This window comes from Galendromus occidentalis, unplaced genomic scaffold (assembly GCF_000255335.2).
Source record: "Galendromus occidentalis unplaced genomic scaffold, Mocc_1.1 scf7180000077514, whole genome shotgun sequence".
In the NCBI taxonomy this organism is placed as follows: Eukaryota; Metazoa; Arthropoda; class Arachnida; order Mesostigmata; family Phytoseiidae; genus Galendromus; species Galendromus occidentalis.
The window spans coordinates 163,088-181,245 of record NW_003805502.1 but is presented as its reverse complement, the minus strand read 5'-3'; the positions used below and the strand labels follow the sequence as shown (position 1 = coordinate 181,245).

Sequence of the window (18,158 nt, the reverse complement as noted above, 5' to 3'; positions counted from 1 at the left end):
GATTCGGAACCGGACGCATTCAGGACGCGGCTGACAATTCGTATTAATGACCCGCTTCTGAGCTCCGGCATCACGAACGGAAAATCGGTGACAGGGCAACAGACCCCTCCGATTCCCCCTCCCCCCTTGGAAACGCCTCCGAAAACGATCAGGTGTGATAAATAATCAGCAATATTGATAATAATGGTGAAAACGCAATGAATCCATCAAAATCGGTTTCGCGCCCACCTTATACGTAGTAACTTGGCCCCCTTTGCAGTGCGAAGTCGAGTTCGGAGGTGATGATGTGATTTTTGTGAGTGAATGGCTATCGGGGGCCATTTCGTACTGTCATTCGAGATCACTGGTGTCCAGCTCGGAGTCCGAGACAACACCGAGATGCTTCCCCATTTTCCGCAATTTGTAAACAACCTGTTCCTGCACTAGGTTGAAACACATGGCTATCAGAGCGAGACCTGGAAAAGGAAACAAATGAGCGTATTAGATAGCACTCCTTCGGCCCTGTATTGCGCCACTCCTGGGCCGGCTCAGTCTCTGCTGCACTCGGGCGGACACCGCGTCGCTGCCGCCACGGCCGCCTAACAGAGATGTAGCACTTCCTGTTTGTTCATCCTGAGCCCCACGGAGATCAGTCATCCATCATCAATGGGAGCTAGCGGGACGGGGCTAAAAATGGGATAAAGTTGCTTTCCTTGCAAGCCACCCGTTTACCCGGCGCATCCCAGAGCCCACCCCTCGTTTTTTCTACCGGTCATGTTTCTATCTGGGAGCGTGCGCTCGCATCAAAGCCGTTTGCCACGAACACACGGCTCTGACAAAGAAACAATGAGCTTCTCAGCAGGAAGCTGATATTCTGCTAAATCCTTCATTATCAAGGATACGGAGCGCTCAGAGTCGGATGAGCAGCCGTTATCGAGCTGACCGAAGAACCGATCATCCTCCTCTTCATCCACCAATCGAATCGAACTAAAAAAACAGAAAAAGGAGCTACGAACCAGTGAGCAGATAAATGGAGCAGATGGCTAACTTCTGTTCCGAACCCTCGATACTCTGACCGGGAACCAGGTCCCCGAAGCCAATAGTAGAAAGCGTCACGAAGCAGAAGTATGACCCTTCGAGGTAGTCCCATTCCTTCTCCCAGAAGGAGAACAGAAAAGCACCTGTAACGAAATTCGTGTCGGAAATTTATTCATTACCGGAAACTTCCGATGGACCGCGAGCCACCGACAGGCACTTCCACCGAAGCGCTTCGGATTCGGGAGATCGAATTCTCAAAAGTTCTTCCGTTCGTTCCCCCTCGTATGCTTCGGCCGGCGGCCCGCTCGGTCCGTCGGTCGTTCGCTTTTTCCTCCTTCCGCAGCTCGATCGGTCCAGGTTATCTCGGGCGATACGATCCGCCCTCCATGTGATTCTTCGGATAATCGCGGTCGGTTCCGCACGCTCCCGGGACTTACCGGCACATATGTACAGTGTTATAATCGCCATGCAGAGGCTGATTGGCACAGAGACTCGATCCGTTGACCTGGAAGCGGAGAAGCACGTTGAAGAAATCGCGGAGGCGACCGGCAGTTTTATAACTGAGCAGTTGAGATCGAGAGAATGATCCGGTCAGACGCTTGAGCTCCGGAACTCATATCGGATTTCTTCCTTTTTGCGTCCCCGTTCGACTCTCTCCCCTACCTGTAATATTCGCTACCGCTGCTGTGCTGGGAAGGATATCCCTGGCCCGCTAGCGGATAATTGTACGCGGTCGTCAGCTGAAGATCGTGCAGATCCAGTTTGAGCGAAGGAGTCTTGAGCTGCGGAGTCGAATCCTGTAGTGCGTTGCTAAAACGATCATACGAGAAGAGCTCTTGAGGAGTTTCTCAGAATCGGAATATTCGACACCCACCATTGCTTTGGATGCGTTTGGACCCAATGGTGTGAGATTTTCTGACTGATTGTAGTTGAAATGTCCTCGTGGCATTCTGAGTGCTTTCTGATCTTTTCTCGAGCCCCGGCAGAAGCATAGTCTGGAAAATTCGTTTCATAAGCCTCGAGTTCGGATTGGAAGAGGATCGAATCGTCTGATCCAGCTGCACACAAATCTCGTATTCTTCGAAATGAAATCATGCGTTATCCCGCAAATCGGTCTCGGATTGGACCGAATCTTGAAAATCCAAATCGAAAATTCGCGAAACTTTTGAGCAATCCTGCAATCTGTTCGTCCTCCGGGAGCTCGTCGGAGACTAGTCCCAGTAGCGCCTTTTCTGTGCTTCGAAAGCACTCACCTCACGTATGAATACTTGAATGCCTTCGCCAACAAGTCTCCTATATTTGTGAGGTAGAGCAGCATCAATGGAATTCCCACCAGCGCGTATAGAATGGTAGCGACTCTTCCCTCGGCTGTTTTCGGAGATATGTTCCCGTAACCTGAGGAGAAATAAATGCGTTTCCAAGTTAGAGAAGAATTCCCTTCACCGAATGGATGCGACCTGGGGCAACCGTTGCGTCGATGGAGACGCAACTCGACTGATTTACGCTCCAGGATCAATGAACGATGAACACTACGCTCATTTTTCATAGTGACGGGGGGATATAACGAAGCTTCAGATGAAGCCCCGACGAAAAATGGAGCTTTTGATGCGTGACTGATGCTCGTCACTGCGCGACGCTCTGTCAGGCGTTCGCGAGATACTGAGAACTAAAAAGCCATCCCAAAGCTGCTTCCTATCGCGCCATAGACACCTTGGGGTGGAGGCTGGTGAGCCCGATCTGCATTTCCATGCGTATACGTGGGAGAGCGGTTGCGCAGCGCGGCGGATATCACCCGATGGATCCTCGCGAGTGTATCGCGAAGAATGGAGCGACATCTCGAGAATTTACATGACCGTGCATCTGGTAGAGAGGGACCACGAAAATTTCCAGAGAAGACTCAATCTATTCATCATATTTCCTAGGCTGGACGTCTGAGCGTCTGGTCGGCTCTCAGCGGCATACCTAGGTACGGCGAGTCCAACCGTTCGACCCCTGAAGTCGCCGCTTTCGTTTTATCGACTCGAGCCTTCATGGAATACGGTGAACCAAACAAATCAGAGAATGAGTAGTCATTGCTCTGGAGAAAGTTGACGGGGGCCCGGGGGGGGGGGGCAAGGGCTCGACTCCGATCGGCATTCCGTGAAGGCTGGAACTCTCTCTCACACAGTGTCGTCGGCGCTCCTCGCTCCATCCCACCAACCTTCCGCATTGAGAGGAGAGAGACGCTCGAATGAAGTCTCCGATCCCTTGCGTCGCTAATCGTCAGCGAGTAAATTCTAGCATTGATGAAATATTCATCGGTACATCGTTCGTGATAGCTTGGTGGAGGGAGAGGAGGAAGGATCCGACTTCCTTCGGTGGAGAAGTGCAACAGGTTAGAATGGTTGCATCGAACGAAAGCAATATAAGATGGGGCTCGTTCAAATCGAAACCATGTTGCGAGCCCTTGGAGGAAATCCAGCGGTCCGAAGCAATCGCACACGGCCCGCTCCGGAGCGTGGGTTTTTCTCTGCTCCGTTCCGTTCCCATCGCCGCTCTAAGTCTACGAAGGGCAAATGAGGTTCGAGCCGTTCTATTCTCCGCTACCGATAATGGCACTAATGGCTCCGACGGCCGATGTCGCTTGTTGACGCACAGTCATATATATTCACAGGTGTCGTTCCGGCTGCCTCGGAACAACCAACAACCCGACAGACCAAAAGACCGAGCCGTCCCACCTTGGTAGAGGTCGCAGGCGAGACTCGCGGGCCGGCAAAGCGCATGGAAAAGCAAACAAGGCACGAGCTCGTGCACAGGACGGCGCAACGAAACAACGCACGTTTCCCCAATGAGCGAGATACCAGCCGCGGCCGATTGCGTTCTCATTACATCAGGACACTCAGCTGAATGGAAAACGCGTCGCGCTGAATTTCTTCGCAGAACCCCAAGGCCCGCCCGAGTCGGTTCCTCGACGCTCTTGGCCATGTTTCCGCTTGTTTGTTTGCTCGATGAAACGTCGCTCCTAATCAAATTGAGTTCCCCTCCCCTTGATGCGATTCCCGGCGCCGCACAGCGATCGAGGCGCGGAATCCTCGGAGACTCACACGTGGATCTTGCCGCCCTCACTGTCGTCGCAACCGCAGGTTCTCCAAGTCCGGTAGCTGGGTATTGTTTCTGAACTCGTGCCCCAGCGCTTCATACATATGTACCTCGGATCACGAATCCCCGAATCTCAGGCGAATCGATGACGAAATTCAAACGCGTACGGAACTGAGCCGTGACTCATGAGTGCGGGTCGCAGGAGGCGACCGCGGGGTGGGGGCGCTTTAAGTAGCGCCCCTCGCGGTCCGTCAACTGATTCTAATAATTATTGTTATCGCCTCCGCTTCGAAAATGAGAAACGCGTGGAGCTCGCAGGAACGCTTTCGAATAATGACAATGTTCCCGGAGCAGCTCCGAGCCGGGCTAGGTGTCTATGTCGTGACAGCAAGAACATTTTATCGAGTTCAGTTTGAGCGGAGGCAACCGTTCTTCCGGACAACATTAATGGGGGACGACGCAGAACGAGCGGGAGAGCGCGCGAAATGGAAGCCGCCGCCTCTACTGCTGCCACTCCCCGATTTCCCCTGGTAATTACAAGGGTTGATTGCGGCCCCCTAATACCAGCCTCGAGGATCTACAGCAGCGCCGGTCATCGTCCTGTCTGTTCGCCGGCCCGCATGAAACTGTGGTATATGCGATACATTCGGCGTCTATCTGCTCGTTCTGTGAGACGGTAAACAGAACGTCGAGTGACCTCCAGTCGCGTTGGACAAACTCGACTCGACAAGCCAGTATACGGAAGAAAAAACAGACGCACGAGGCACAAGCGGCTCCCCTTCTCACACCCACGGATCCGCTGTTTTTTTCCCTCAGGAATTCCGTGCGTCTAAGGGCTCCGCTATCAGCGCAAGAGTAAGCCAGAGCGGCGATACGGGCCTGGTCTCACGATGCGCGTACATATGCATGTACGAATGTTCATACGAATTAGTGTGTCTTCTGTTTCCGCCATTCTTCTTCCCTTACCCCGTGTCCCGAAGAAGCCGCGGAAGGGCACCCGTCCGTTTCAGACCATTAGCGTGAAAACGGACCGACCGCCATCAGTCGCTTGTCGAAACAAGAGGTCGGCGGAGGAAAAACTGAGGATGAAGGCGCAAGTGTGGGAATTTGCTGCGTCGCGTTGGCAGAGAATGAGAGAGATTCTCGGGTTCCACGTCCAGGAGCTCGGAAGGGAGTGGGAGCTGTTCCATGGGCAAAAGAGCTAATAGAACAGTGCGTAAGCGCTCCTCGACGAATTCGTCCTTCGTGCGGCTCCGGTTCAGGCAGGACCGAAAAGACATTATTGGATTCCGTCGATGGCGTAAGCCCGCCTCGCTACTTGTTTCGTCCTTCACACTCAGTCATACGTCTCAGAGATTCAAGCAAATCAGGGGCTGAAAAGAGACGGGAGAAGGGACGGAAGAAGCGACTTTGTCTGGTGTTCCACGTACGGTCAGCTTTGCTCGGAATCCGATCATCCGGTGACCGTTTCATGGATAGAATGGAGGATACAGGGAATTCAATGGCATTTGTCGAGTGCGGTGAGTGCCTCTCTCCTCGTCACCCGCGAAGGAGGAAACAATAGGAAGAAGGAGCTGCTCGGGATACACCTCTCACGGGAAATCATTAGGCAATGCGAATTCGTCGTATTTTAGAGAGACTTGTAGACGACGGCTCATCTACCGATCATTGTCTCCGAAGGCCTCGGAGAATTGAACTCTCGATCATCCGTATTGACGGACGTGGGTAGAACCATGACCATCGTTCTCACTATCGAACCTTATTTTGTGGAACATTTTCTCTCTTCGCCTTCCATTTACCTCTTGAAGGAAGGGCACCGAGTGAAATCATTCGGAAAAAATAAAGAGATATTGTGAGCCCAAACGGTAGTTGTTGGGGTCCGCGGAGACGGCACTCGATTCGTTTTGTCGGGAGCGAGTCCTTCCATCGATAGAATCCCGTGTGGGTTTTTGCTTTTCAGAGAAAAACATCTGAACACGGCAAAAATGGAAATATATCCGGACGTTTCAGAAACAGAGAGGAGGAGAGATACGTTTGTGGTTTGTGAGAGCTTTTTGCAGCGTGCGATTTTTGTCGAGGGTCTCGCTCATTAGGTGGGAGCTTTTCCGCAGAGGGACCCAGAGGACGATCCGGGAGAGAGAAGAAACGGGTTGGAACGGGGGCACTTGGGGAACGGTTCAGGTAGAACGCGGTAGAGAGTACAGCTGTGAAGCGTTCCTTATCTTTATATCCAGGGCCAGGATCCCAGAGGGCCTCGGCCGACACCTTCCCGAGCGATTGTTCCGAACGACTGTACAAGGATGTCCCGGGAACAGAGGGCAGCTCGCGAGCTGCCTCCCATCGGCGACCAACGCGATGAGAAGTTTGCCTTCGACTTCGAGCGTCGAGTCGATCGGACATCCATAGCGAGTGACGTCATGGCTTAGGTCACATCAGTGATTAGCGGCGAGACGCGAATCCCTCCGCTCAGGATTCTCAACGAGCTGGAGGCTTTCCATGATTGACTGCTGCCGAGCCGTATCAAAGCGAATTGAATTACAAAAACCACTCCGTTCCCGGGTCTCCGCGGGCCAATTGGGAAGGACAGTTCGTTGAGACCAGCCAGTCCGGCCGAACTGGCTGTGAGTCATTATTTCGCGTCCCTATTGGGATGTATAGCTATTAAAAGACTCTGGTCTATCGCTATCCCGCTCGCCCGCTCGCTCGCTTGATTTATTTACTTGACCGCACTTTGTTAATATCGATGGATGGATGATTTATGGAATAATTTTCTCCTCCCCCCTCGTCAGTCCTCACGGAGAATAGGGGTAGGGAGCGATGAGGTAGGGCAATGGAAGAAGAGTGTCGTTCCGTTTAGCCTGTCCGCTGCCTTGACCGTCAAGCCATTAGAATGCCCGAGAAGGGATCGCACAAAAAGGCCTGACTCGCTCCCCTGATCATGGCCATCATCATTGATGAAATATACGACACCACAGTCTGCTTTGTTGACCGGCGCGCTGCCCCAGAGCTACAAAAATGTCCGGAAGATCATTCTCGAAATAGTTGGGGCGTTGTCCGGACTCATGGCCAGCCGGGTCAGAATCCTAGCTTCCTCGGGTTGTTCTGCAATGGGGAAGTTCCTCCAAGTGAAGGGAAGGCAGACATCGCTTAGTGATTTGCCACCGCCATAAGTGTTTCGTTGGATGGTGGGGAAACTTCCCCATAGAAACCTCACGGTCTTGTCGCAAACATCAGCCGAGTTTCCCCGAGTTGACAGTGAGTGTTCGACAGCGATGTCATTTCAGAAGTTTGACGAGAAATTATTCTGTCCCGTCATGCGGTTAGAGGAGCCCGAGGAGAACATCATGACTCCCCGCAGTCAGGAAGAATCCAAGCGTCCCGCACTGCAGGTGGTTGACTGCGAGTTGCGGCTCGCATGCGCAACGATGTAGTGATAATCAAGCACAATAATGTTCAGGCCATCCTGAATGAATGAGCTATCGCATCGCAGTAAATGCGACAGAGGTGTTTCCTCATTCAATCACTCACTCGGAAAAACAACGCATCATTGTCGGGAGCGTGAAAGAGTGATGGACTCAGACAATGCCGCAAGTAAACAGTCTAATTGTGTGCTCTGTCTTGGAAACACGGCTGATGTGGCCGATGCAAGCAGGAGCAAAAGCATCAATCATTCGCCTCGGGAGCCGGACGGAGGCCGGAGGAGGCGAAGACTCCTCGGGAATATTTCATAGACCTCACCGCGGACTCTCACGAAAGTCTCCCGAGGGATTCATCGTGGTTCCTCTCTCTCTTTTTCGGACAGGATAAAAATAAATGAAAAGAATGAACGAAAGTTGATCATACGCAAACTTCGCCGACTTCGTCCCGACTCGTCTTCTTTGGCTCTCTATGATCTAAAATTCAGTTTGAGTCGGCCACGGTGACTTGGAAGAAAAGCTTCCCTCGAGTTAACCGAAACCAAAGGCCTACCCTTGAGAGACTGAACGAGACCAACTTGAAAGACTTCGCCTTCTGCGCCACGTCGTCGTCGTTGTCGTCCCTGTCGCCAGAGCCATCGTCGTCTCTCTCCTTCTCATCGTTCCCGACGACGTCGACGACGGCGTCGTTGGCAGCCAGCACGACTACGGCGCGCCGCAACCTCCCATCCCCCTGATTTACTTCACTTACCGATGGTGGTGATGACAGTGAGTGAGTAGAGAAAGGCGCTCCCAAGTGACCACTGGGTTCCTTCTTTTCCTGCCTCCTTGCCGTCGTATCCTTCTTTCACGTGGCGGACGAGCTCCGAGGAAAAGTTCCGCATAACTTGCTGCACCGACATAGTCCAGTTTTCCTTGAATAGCACATTTAGTTCGATGGTGATGCTCCACAAATGGTCTATGGTCGAGTCCCGGAGCTCCTGGACCTCCTGCGCCTTCTGGTCCTCGTGATGTGCTTCGAGATGTCGGAACACGAACGCGCCGAAGATCGAATACGCGACAACCAGGGCGCACAGCCCGATGTGTGAGAACATGAACGCAGTGAATCTTTTGCAACAGCCCGCCAAAGATGGATCCTTCGGTCGTCGAGGCCGCGAAGGGGCTCTCGATCGACGACCTGAGGGTTTCCGCGTTGCGAGCGCCATTGCGTTCCAGGAAACGATAGTGCCAATTGTTGCGAGCAACTTGAATCGATACTCCGACTTGGCAAGGTCTTTCGCTGCTGATGCAGCAGCTGATGACTCCGACCGGCGTCGAAGTCGTCGGCGGCGGCGACGCCGCTGGTGACGAGTGTCTGCTCCGCTGGAGATTGTTGCGAGCGAGCGGGCGAACGCTTAGCGGCGTTGGAAAATTGTTGGCTCTGCGACGACAATCATCGGATGTTGGTCGGACACCGCCTCGCCGGCTGCTCAATGACTGCCACAAAGGGGGTGCGAGACCCGTAGCGCCCTTTGTCCATGTCCGGTAGGCCGACCGAATTCCCGATGCTGCGACGAAGGGATAGCCCGTTGTCGGATGCGCTTGTGGTGGGGGCGACCACTGATTCTGGTCCTACCGGGCTACTCATTACAATGCCGAAGTAGACCAAGAAGCTCAGTCGGGCAATCTCTATTGATTCTGATCCCTCCGCGGTGAATGTTCGCAAGTTTTCCCTCCGTCCGTTGAGTCACTGCTTATCGCCGACTGGTTCTATCGCCGCTGTCGTTCAGCCCGTCCTGATTATCTGATTTCGCCTCGGAGCTATATGGATCATTAGCAAGTCATTTTCTCCACTTCAAAGGGTGACCGCTCGCGCGCGCGACCGACCGCGTGAACGAAGGGGGAGTGAGTGACGGTCTGACAGGCTTCCCTCACTCGGCTTTAGCTTCGCTCGAGCAGCGGCTCGGCTGGTGGAGTCGACACCGAACCTGATGAGGTTGTTCCCACAACCGAGATAAGAAAACAAGAATCCGGACGTGTTCTCTCACGTGTACGATGCTGCTGGTGGCGTTGACTGACAGAAGCCCGGCAGGAAGAATGAAGGCCACCTCAGCGCGCGCCTCTTCAAGGCACCGCACGCGTGCGGTAGCGGCGGCTTCGCCGTGGACGTTCCCGAGGAATTCCAGAAAGACGTCAAGCAGGTGGCCGTCGTCCGTGCGTTCTTCTGAAGGACCGACTGACTGACTGGCTGGCTGCTTGGCTGACTGAGTGACGGCCGGAGTCTTTAAGTGGAACGGTCTGTGAGGCGAGTTACTCACGCAGCTGCGCAGTCTATCGGCCCGTCCAGCAACTCACTCTGTCTGTCGAGAGATCGGCCTGCAGACCAACCGGCCGGCTAGCACCAGACCAGGCTACCGGGTGAGGCGAGCTGCCGATGGCGGTAGGCTTTACTCTCACGGAGGCTGGCGGTCGTAAGTTGGTCAGCAGGCAGACGCTGTCAGCGATATACGCCTGAACGAATCTGCAGCCCCGTTCACCACTTAGCGGATTAGGGAGCGGCCCCACGTCTTACAAACTTCTGAGCTCGGCCTTCGGATCCTACGGCTATCTTGCGCAAACCTTCCCCCATCCAATGCCAACCACAATCCGGTAGTCAATTACTTTTCAGTATGGTCGCTGGTATCGATACCTGACGTCGATGACGCACCCCAACCGAAAATAGTGCGCTGTATCGATGTTCTACACAGAGCTTGCCAGTATCGACGTCTGTCAATGCGAGCGTATGCTCCGGATCCAAACCGATATCCTCGACGTCGATGGTGTTGAAATTTCGATTGTTTGCGTCACGTTAGGTTGTTGTTGTTTCTGCTGGCACCGCGGTCGAGCACCCACATCGACTGACAGTGGGCTCTGTGCGCTCACAGCGAGATTGTCTGACAGAACGCTGCGCCGGCGGTGGGCATATCAGCCGGGACAGAGGTCTGAATCAGATGCCAGCAGCGATCTCTCGGAATATGCGAGCAATGTCGATGTTGTGATGCCGCGGTTAATGTTGACAGCATCGATCTACGCCGTCGACTGCGATAGAAATTCAATCGCGACACGACAACACAGCGAACGACAACGAGCAGATTCTTCTTATCAGACGGTTCTGGTTACCCGCTGAGGCGACGGAAGGAACGTCGACCCGAACTTGAACGGCGGTTCGGTGGCTGTCCTGTTGGGTGATTGGCGACGACGACGACCGCGGTTCCACCCAATTCTCTCTTAATTCTATCAAGAGATCAGTCGAAAAAGTTTCGGTCAGCCCCGATGGATGCGACGGGAATTCGACGATTAAAATTGGAACTGCTGGACATCGATGGAGGTCGAACGCTTCCCGGAGCCTCTTTTCCGCTTAGCTTGCGACAAATGTGCAATTTGGAACAGCACTTGCGTGCAGGAATGTCGCTCTTCGGAGCCTTATTGGCCGGTTTGGTCTGTCTTGCAGACTCTTGTGTGACCCTTCCCTGGCTACCGCTTGCTCGGTTGCCAGCTGACTGACTGGTGGCTTCTGCTGTCAACAGCCGATGTCGGCAACGGTATATCAACGTTTTCTGCAATATTTCACAAATGTGAGGGGCGGTGCGGAATATGAAATGCTAGGGCCTCCGGTTTCAAGATCCAAGAACTTGCAGGCTGAGCGGCTCGCCAGGCGGTCGTTCGTCTGTTCTACTGACCGAGCGACCGACCGATGGGTAAATCGTTGGCTTACCACAGATTCGGTCCGGCCAGGAAGGTCGATCGAGGAAACGACGGGGACGGGGCGAGTTGAACCGAATCAAACCAGCGCCGGCTGACCGGTGAGACTCTGTTGCCGACGAACCGATTATTAGGCGATTCAATGAATCTGATAATTTTCACCCTGGAGATTATCCTTCTTGTGGAGCACAAGACGTAATTCCTCGGATCGGAGAATAGTCCAGCTGTGGAACGTCACTTATGCACCACTGAAAACGGAAACTTTCCACGGTGGGATATTAGGGAAAAAAATTCTCGTTCAAAACGCGAGGTTTCACGGATGATCACAGCCACGGATGTCGATACACCGACATCTGACATGACACAACGACGGAATCCGAGAGGTGAGGACGCACGTGTTGGACCCTCTACAGCTCGTTCGGTTCCAAGCAATGTCCTCTCCGGAACCTCTTGACGAGCCTTCGTTATCGAACGACCAGGTCGGAGAGCCGTCGACGACGACGACACATATTCACAGCGGTGACAACAAAAACACCGGGCTCACCAGATTCACAGCAGACACTCACGGACTCTATAAAGCAGCTGTGGAGAGACCTTACAAGAAAGAGGTCTGGTACTCAACGTCGGTTAGTCTGGCGGGCTTGCCGGCCATTCTCCTCGAATCCTCAGTTGCAACACGCGAAACAGGACTAGAGGGCGCTTCGACGAACGGGAGAGGAACCTTCGGAAAGGGAACGAAGGCAAAGGAAACGACCCGACCGACAAGCATGAGACAACCGAACGAGGAAAACATCGGCAATGTATCAATTACGAGTTTGGTCGCAACCTCTGCCGAGAAGTATAACTCTTCCGCATGAATCCACCGGATTCAGTACTCAGCGACGGGAGTTGATGGGAGCCCCTTGTGAATGGATTTCCCTGGACGAGGACGTCCCGAGCTCATCGTGCGGAGTGTGTCGAGAGTTCATCACAGGGAATTCTGGTTTCCGCATCGCTTCTCTCGAATATTTTCAGAGGAAAAATTGACGATGGGAGCTCCCTCATCCCCAGGGAGTCTTCCTGATGAATGACCACAGGCACGAGACTCGCGAATCGGAACCCGAGACGGATAATACTCGCAGCAGTTTTAATGTAGCATGGTGCGTGTATCGGAGAAACTGCACAGAAATTCATGCTCCCCCGTTCGAGCAGTCGAAGATTTCTAGAGAAGAGATTGTATCGAGAAGCTTGTGAGAAAAATTTGAGAGAAAAACGATCTGACTCAAGACTGAGAGTATAGACAATCGTCAAGCGGCAAAATCAACGCGACAAACTTCGACAGTGGGTTCCGCTGGACATGATCACATCATCGGGATCGGCCATTCAAGTCAAAATTGGCGAGGTTCCCCGTCCGTTCAGGAGCAGGGCGCAGAGACCCGCCCCACATATGTAGGTATTATTAATATTGAATCGATCTCCTGACTCGTGAGATTTGGGGTGCGAGGTCGAGTCCAGCCAGCGAATCAGACGATGTGCCCCAATGACCAATTTGTATTCACCACAAAATTCTCGAAGGCAATCGCCGCCGATGAGGCTCGAAACTCGAGCTCGTTTTCAATGTATGAGGTCCATTTTCAATGATGGGCTATCGTTTCTCGGGGAGAGCATGATGTATTCCAACACACCTCGATTGATCGACATCCCGACCGTTTCGGCGGGAGGATCGCATCGTGAAAGACCAGGAAGGGCCTGAGACTGCAGGGGCCTGTAGGCGGAAGGAGAGGCTCCTTGGCGCCGGTTGGCGACATCCGATCAGAGACGCCCGGAGCGTCAGTAAACGGTTTGAGCAGTCGCTCAATCTTTGTTTCCTCACTCTCTTCAGCGCGTCCCATGCCTCTCGGCCACTGGTATCGCCACCCGCTCAGCTGCTCAGTCACCTCAGTGGAAAAATAAACCGAGTCAATCTTTTCTCCTCTAACCGCCGAAAAGCCTTACGCTATTTCTTGGTACGTAGCCAACGGCGTGGACGACGTGTCCCCTCAATTTCACTACGGCCAATGAGACTTCCGGGGACGTGCTTGAGGTGTGAAGCAAACTTTCGCGACGGGAGCGACGAAGCCACGAACCTTGGGAAGGTGCGGTTCCCTCCATGAGGGCTGGGTGTCGCAGGTTTTTTGACAGCCGAGGACTCAAACAAGTGAACTCATTGGGAATACATAGCAAACGTGAATCGGGCTGAAAATCGACTCCCATCTATCGAAACCGCATTCCGGATCGGACTGAACAACGCCGGGCTCTAGGCCAGGAATATTCCTTCTGAATCGTCATCGCGCCTTTACCGAGATTCCTCCGCGTCGTCTCGAACTATATACAGCGGAGGACAAAACAGTACCTACCTCGCGAGCTCCGCAAGAGCGGAATACTCCAAGAGCTCTCGTGGGGCAGACCCATGGAGCCCAACTCCGTCCGTTATGTAAATTCACTCACTATTCCTTTGGAAGGAGAAATATTGATGCGAAGGAACAATTTATTCGGAGCTGTCACGGCCTCCGGTGCTCCAAAACGTGAGCGCATGGACGGAACCTCGGATGGAAGGGGCCCACGGTCGGCCAAGCAGATGGCTATGCAGACTCACAAGGAACGTCCGCCATGCGTCGTAGCGATCAAGTTGCGGCACGCATCAACGAAGTCGAGGAATAAGAACGACATTATTGACGAACACCAGGACAACGCGCCGAGAGAGGGCCCATGAAAAAAGCGCCAACAATGGGCGCATCAACAATGAGATGGCAACAAGGCGAAAGTGAACGTTACAAAACGCTCCAGAGCGACAAGTTTCCGGAAGGAGCGTCATCAATGTCTGTCGTTGATGGCGCTATAAAATGTTCCCAAGTACTCAGCGTGCGAGACAGACGTTCGGGCCTGACGCAAGTCATGCGTTTTCCTGGGAATGAATAACACGCGGGGTTCCACCGATGCGCAACACAGGGGGTCAGCTCCCCCCCCGCCGCTCTTCTCCTGATTGGACCAGAGGTTCATGTGCGGAAATCATTGGTCATACATTGATTGTCCACTCTTGGGTTACTAATTATTGCTTACGGAGAAGGCGTGCATGTACATGTGTGATATCTCTACACCGGCGAGGCGTCTGACTCTAGAATAATGGTTGTTGATACAATCGGTGACGGTGACGCTCGGAATATACATCAATTCGATGAGAGCTTAAGTATTCTCGCGAAGGATCTTTTTCTTTATGTTCCAGAATGAATTGCACGCTTTTACCTACTATGTATCGTCGAACGGGAGCCGATTCCCTGACCCGAGGTTCGGACACGTTTGCGGATTTCCTGCTTCTGCACCATTACGCAACCTTTGTCTATCCAACTTCAATGTGCTGATCGAGTCCGTAATCTCACTCCGTTGCGAGCTTTTCGATGGAAGTCTTGGCCGAAGCAGTCGAGTTTAAGGAGCAGTGGGGAGTCTAACGAGGAGAAAGGAGCCTGAGCTGTTTTTCCTTGAAAGCGCTCCGAACGGACTCGAATCGATCGTTGCTCGAAAATACTCCAGCTGCAGATTGGCTGAGTGGCGTCGGATAGCACTGGCAGCTGTTCGTTCACTCAGTGGCCATTAGGAAATTCCAGCGACAACGTGACACGAATGGAATTCAGCGGAAATAATATCACGTTTAGTTCGTGGACGGTGGCAGTAAGAACGGGGTCCCACGGCGTCAGGCGAATAATGGAGAAGCAGGCGAAAGCAGAGTGAAAAGAGAGTCAATTCCGAAGACCTCGAATGCTCGGCTACTCTTGCTCCGATGGGATTTGTTGGCGGCCATAAAAATGATGGAGTAAGCCTAAGGAACAACTTCTCCGGATCCCCCGCGCGGTCAGCCAACCAATTCCACCTCCCCCCTCCGTCGACCCGCAATCGCCTGCGCGGTTCCTCCCGTGACCAAGGAGGACCTCTTGTCGGAGTCATTTGGCTTCACCAAAAAATCGTGACAATATCAATAGCGAGGGAGCCGAAAGAGGAAATGAGATTCGTTCCTCAGGTTTCGGAGTCCGCCGTCCAAGACAATAAACTTCTGTGGGACCGAATCGCCAAAGTCGAATCACCGTACGCTGCTGGCCGAGCTCGAGCCAGACGCTACGAGAGAATCGGGATTAGTCGGTTCGATCGTCATCTCTCGGCAAAGTTGGGAACTCTGTCTTCTCAATGCCGAAGCTCCCATTGAGGCACATCGGCCGAGGGCCCGGAGCGTCATCCGCGGTCCTTCGGACCCATCACCTCGACATGTCGGACGCTTCCCAGGTCTTCGCTGAATGAGGCAAGCGCATCGCAAATCGCAACTTGAGACGTCTGCCTGCCAGGAATGATAAGCGCCGCTCTCTGTTGGGGGAAGGGGGGCTCCCTCGATACCTGCGATACCTAGTGAGGTCGGAATAGACAGCCTGAGAATCAACCTCCGACAGAAAATATTGTCGTTGAGGCCTTTGTGATCTTCTTACGTCGAAAATCGTTCAACCTCCAGCAACTCGGCAAATTGATTTGAAGACGTCCGAGATACGAGATTACAGAGCAGATTATCTTCGGGAGATATTCCGGATACCGTAAATATTCTGATGGACGGGCATGCCCGTTTATTTTTCAATCCACTTGAAGGTGCCCGTTCATTAGAGACTGCCCGTCTATTAGAGACTGCCCGTCTATTTCTCGTACACACCGGGAGATGCCCGTCCATTGGAAAGCGCCCGTCTATTCGAATATTTACGGCAAATGGCAGAAGACAGCTCCTTTATCATCGCTCGACCGACTGAGGAGCTCGAGCCCCGATACCGACGGCAAGGAAACCATTCGAGACTCGACGCAGGATTGACGAGTGGAGATCGAGCGATTTTTTCGGCAAGTCTAAGCTGAGTCTCCGATAGACTTGAAGGACCCCAACGTCTTTGAAGGCGCATCGGCTAAATGAATTTTCCTCTGGAGCCTCGCCAAGGAGTGGATCGATTCGATGCAGAGTTCGGAAACGAATTTCGGATCAGGGTGAGGGGGGTCGGTGGAGGTGGACACTGACGCGAGATAAGCTGAAGCATAGCTGTACTTGACCTGGAGTGAGTTCGCTTCCGACTTGAGTGGATCGGTCCGTTCGGCGGAGTCGAGAGGCATCGACGGGGAAGACATGAGATAGGCCCAACTCGATGAATGCTTGAACCTTCAGAGTATCATCTATCGGGAAACTGGCAAGACGGGTACTCTGCGTGGCTGTTGGCGATGGGGCGGCCTTGATGCGTGGCCGTCCTCCGTCAGCCAAAGAGCCGAGCATTAGGGGACACGTGGACCCTTATTTAATAGTTGTTCCATCCATCCATCTTCATCTCCGCAGCGACCGGGACCATATCGTTTGCTTGCCCATCAAGCCCCAGAATCTGCATGGATATAGACACCGCTAGTCTGAGCCGGGGAAGCCACGCAGGATTAGAGCTCTTGACCGGAATCTAATAGTTCGATGTTGGGGTGCCTCCCGAGGATTTTTCGGAATAGTTTTGGTTTCCTCGATGAGTGAGTAGCGGGAATCACGGGAATCACCCACGATCAGACCCCTTCATCCTAAGTCTTGAGTTTTGGTACAGATCCTCGCGTAGAACTACGCTTTCGCCCTCACTGGTAGGGGAGGTGGCGGTACGAATCGCGAGGAATACTCCACGCACCCAATCGAGAAAATTCTCAGAAACGAGGCTTTGACGAGGAAAATTGTCATCATCAGACACGCGAGACTCCTTGTGAGCAGTGGCCAGAAGCTCATCGGGTGCACGGAAAATCTATACCCTAGAATCAGATGGGCTATACGTTTATGGGCTCGGGCTCATGATACTCCGGAACTAGGACTCAAAGCGCAAAAATCATAATTTCAAGATATGCCCAGCCTCAGCAGTTTAGACAGCCAAGATGATCTGGGCTTTATTCGGTCGACCAAAGACGGGAGAAACGGATTCACGTGAAAAGAAGCTTGTGGTTCGGTTTATCGATTTGCGAGGGTACCACATTCTGTGGATTCTGTGGATTGAGTCCACAAAATCTCACACTCATTCATTCGGAGAGATCGCTTTCTGGGATCGGTTCCGATCCCCCCGCAATCATTCCTCGCTCCGAGAGGATTCGAAACGACGAGCTACCGAACTAGCAAGTCATGCCATCCGCTGAGCATCGGGACACATAAACTAGAGGAGCAGGGAGATAAGCTTCCCACGTGATTCGGTGGAAGGATTCAGGTTCTCCGGAAAAGGTTCGCGGTATCATTGGTCAAACAACGCCGGGGACGATCTCTCGGTGGGGAATGGAAAACCGCTTCGTTTGCAGGTCCTTTCTCTCCGTTGGAATTCCTCTTCCCTCATCTCGCTATCTCCTACCCAAGCCGCGCCATCGATAGCTTGGATAGGAAAGGCTTCTTGGCTTGCCGTCCCCCTCCGTTTGCTGTCTCCATCTTTTTCCGGTCGAGGCTTGACGAAGCCTGATGTCGATGGATTCTTGCGTAAGATGGATGTTTCCCCGGTCGCATCTTTTCGTCACATCGCCATCTGCCCACGAGGTGCAAGGGTTCAGCTCTAGAGGAATATTTTGTTAGATCCCGTTTGTTCCTGCTGCTACGGTTCGTTTCTGAGCGCGAGTACCTTTCCGCGGCGCTCTATCCCGGGTGCTGTCATTCGTCCTTCCGGAAATCATCGGGGCGATGTGTTCGCTGCTTCCTCGGCCTCCCTGTCGAGGCCTGCCCACACGTACCCGATTCGCTCCCGACGGGTTCGTGTACCTCACCAACCTCCGGATAAAATCGAGGCGTGAAACTCTGACGCCAAACCTCCATACTCGATACGGTCAGGCTCCCCCTCGATGACAAATGTTAGATACCTTCCGAGATCGGAGTGATGTGTCTGCACTCGAACTGGCCTCGAA

General features: G+C 53.1%; 1 protein-coding gene across 1 annotated transcript; it reads right to left on the bottom strand.

Moving 5' to 3' along the window:
- Nucleotides 1–330: 330 nt before the first annotated feature.
- On the bottom strand, nt 331–8,716 carry LOC100903626 (two pore potassium channel protein sup-9-like). Its single transcript, XM_018640953.1, is given in 7 exon segments — nt 331–455; nt 996–1,160; nt 1,455–1,522; nt 1,681–1,799; nt 1,892–2,012; nt 2,181–2,412; nt 8,263–8,716. Coding segments are annotated over 7 exon segments (1,284 nt in total).
- Between the last annotated feature and the right edge of the window lie 9,442 nt (nt 8,717–18,158).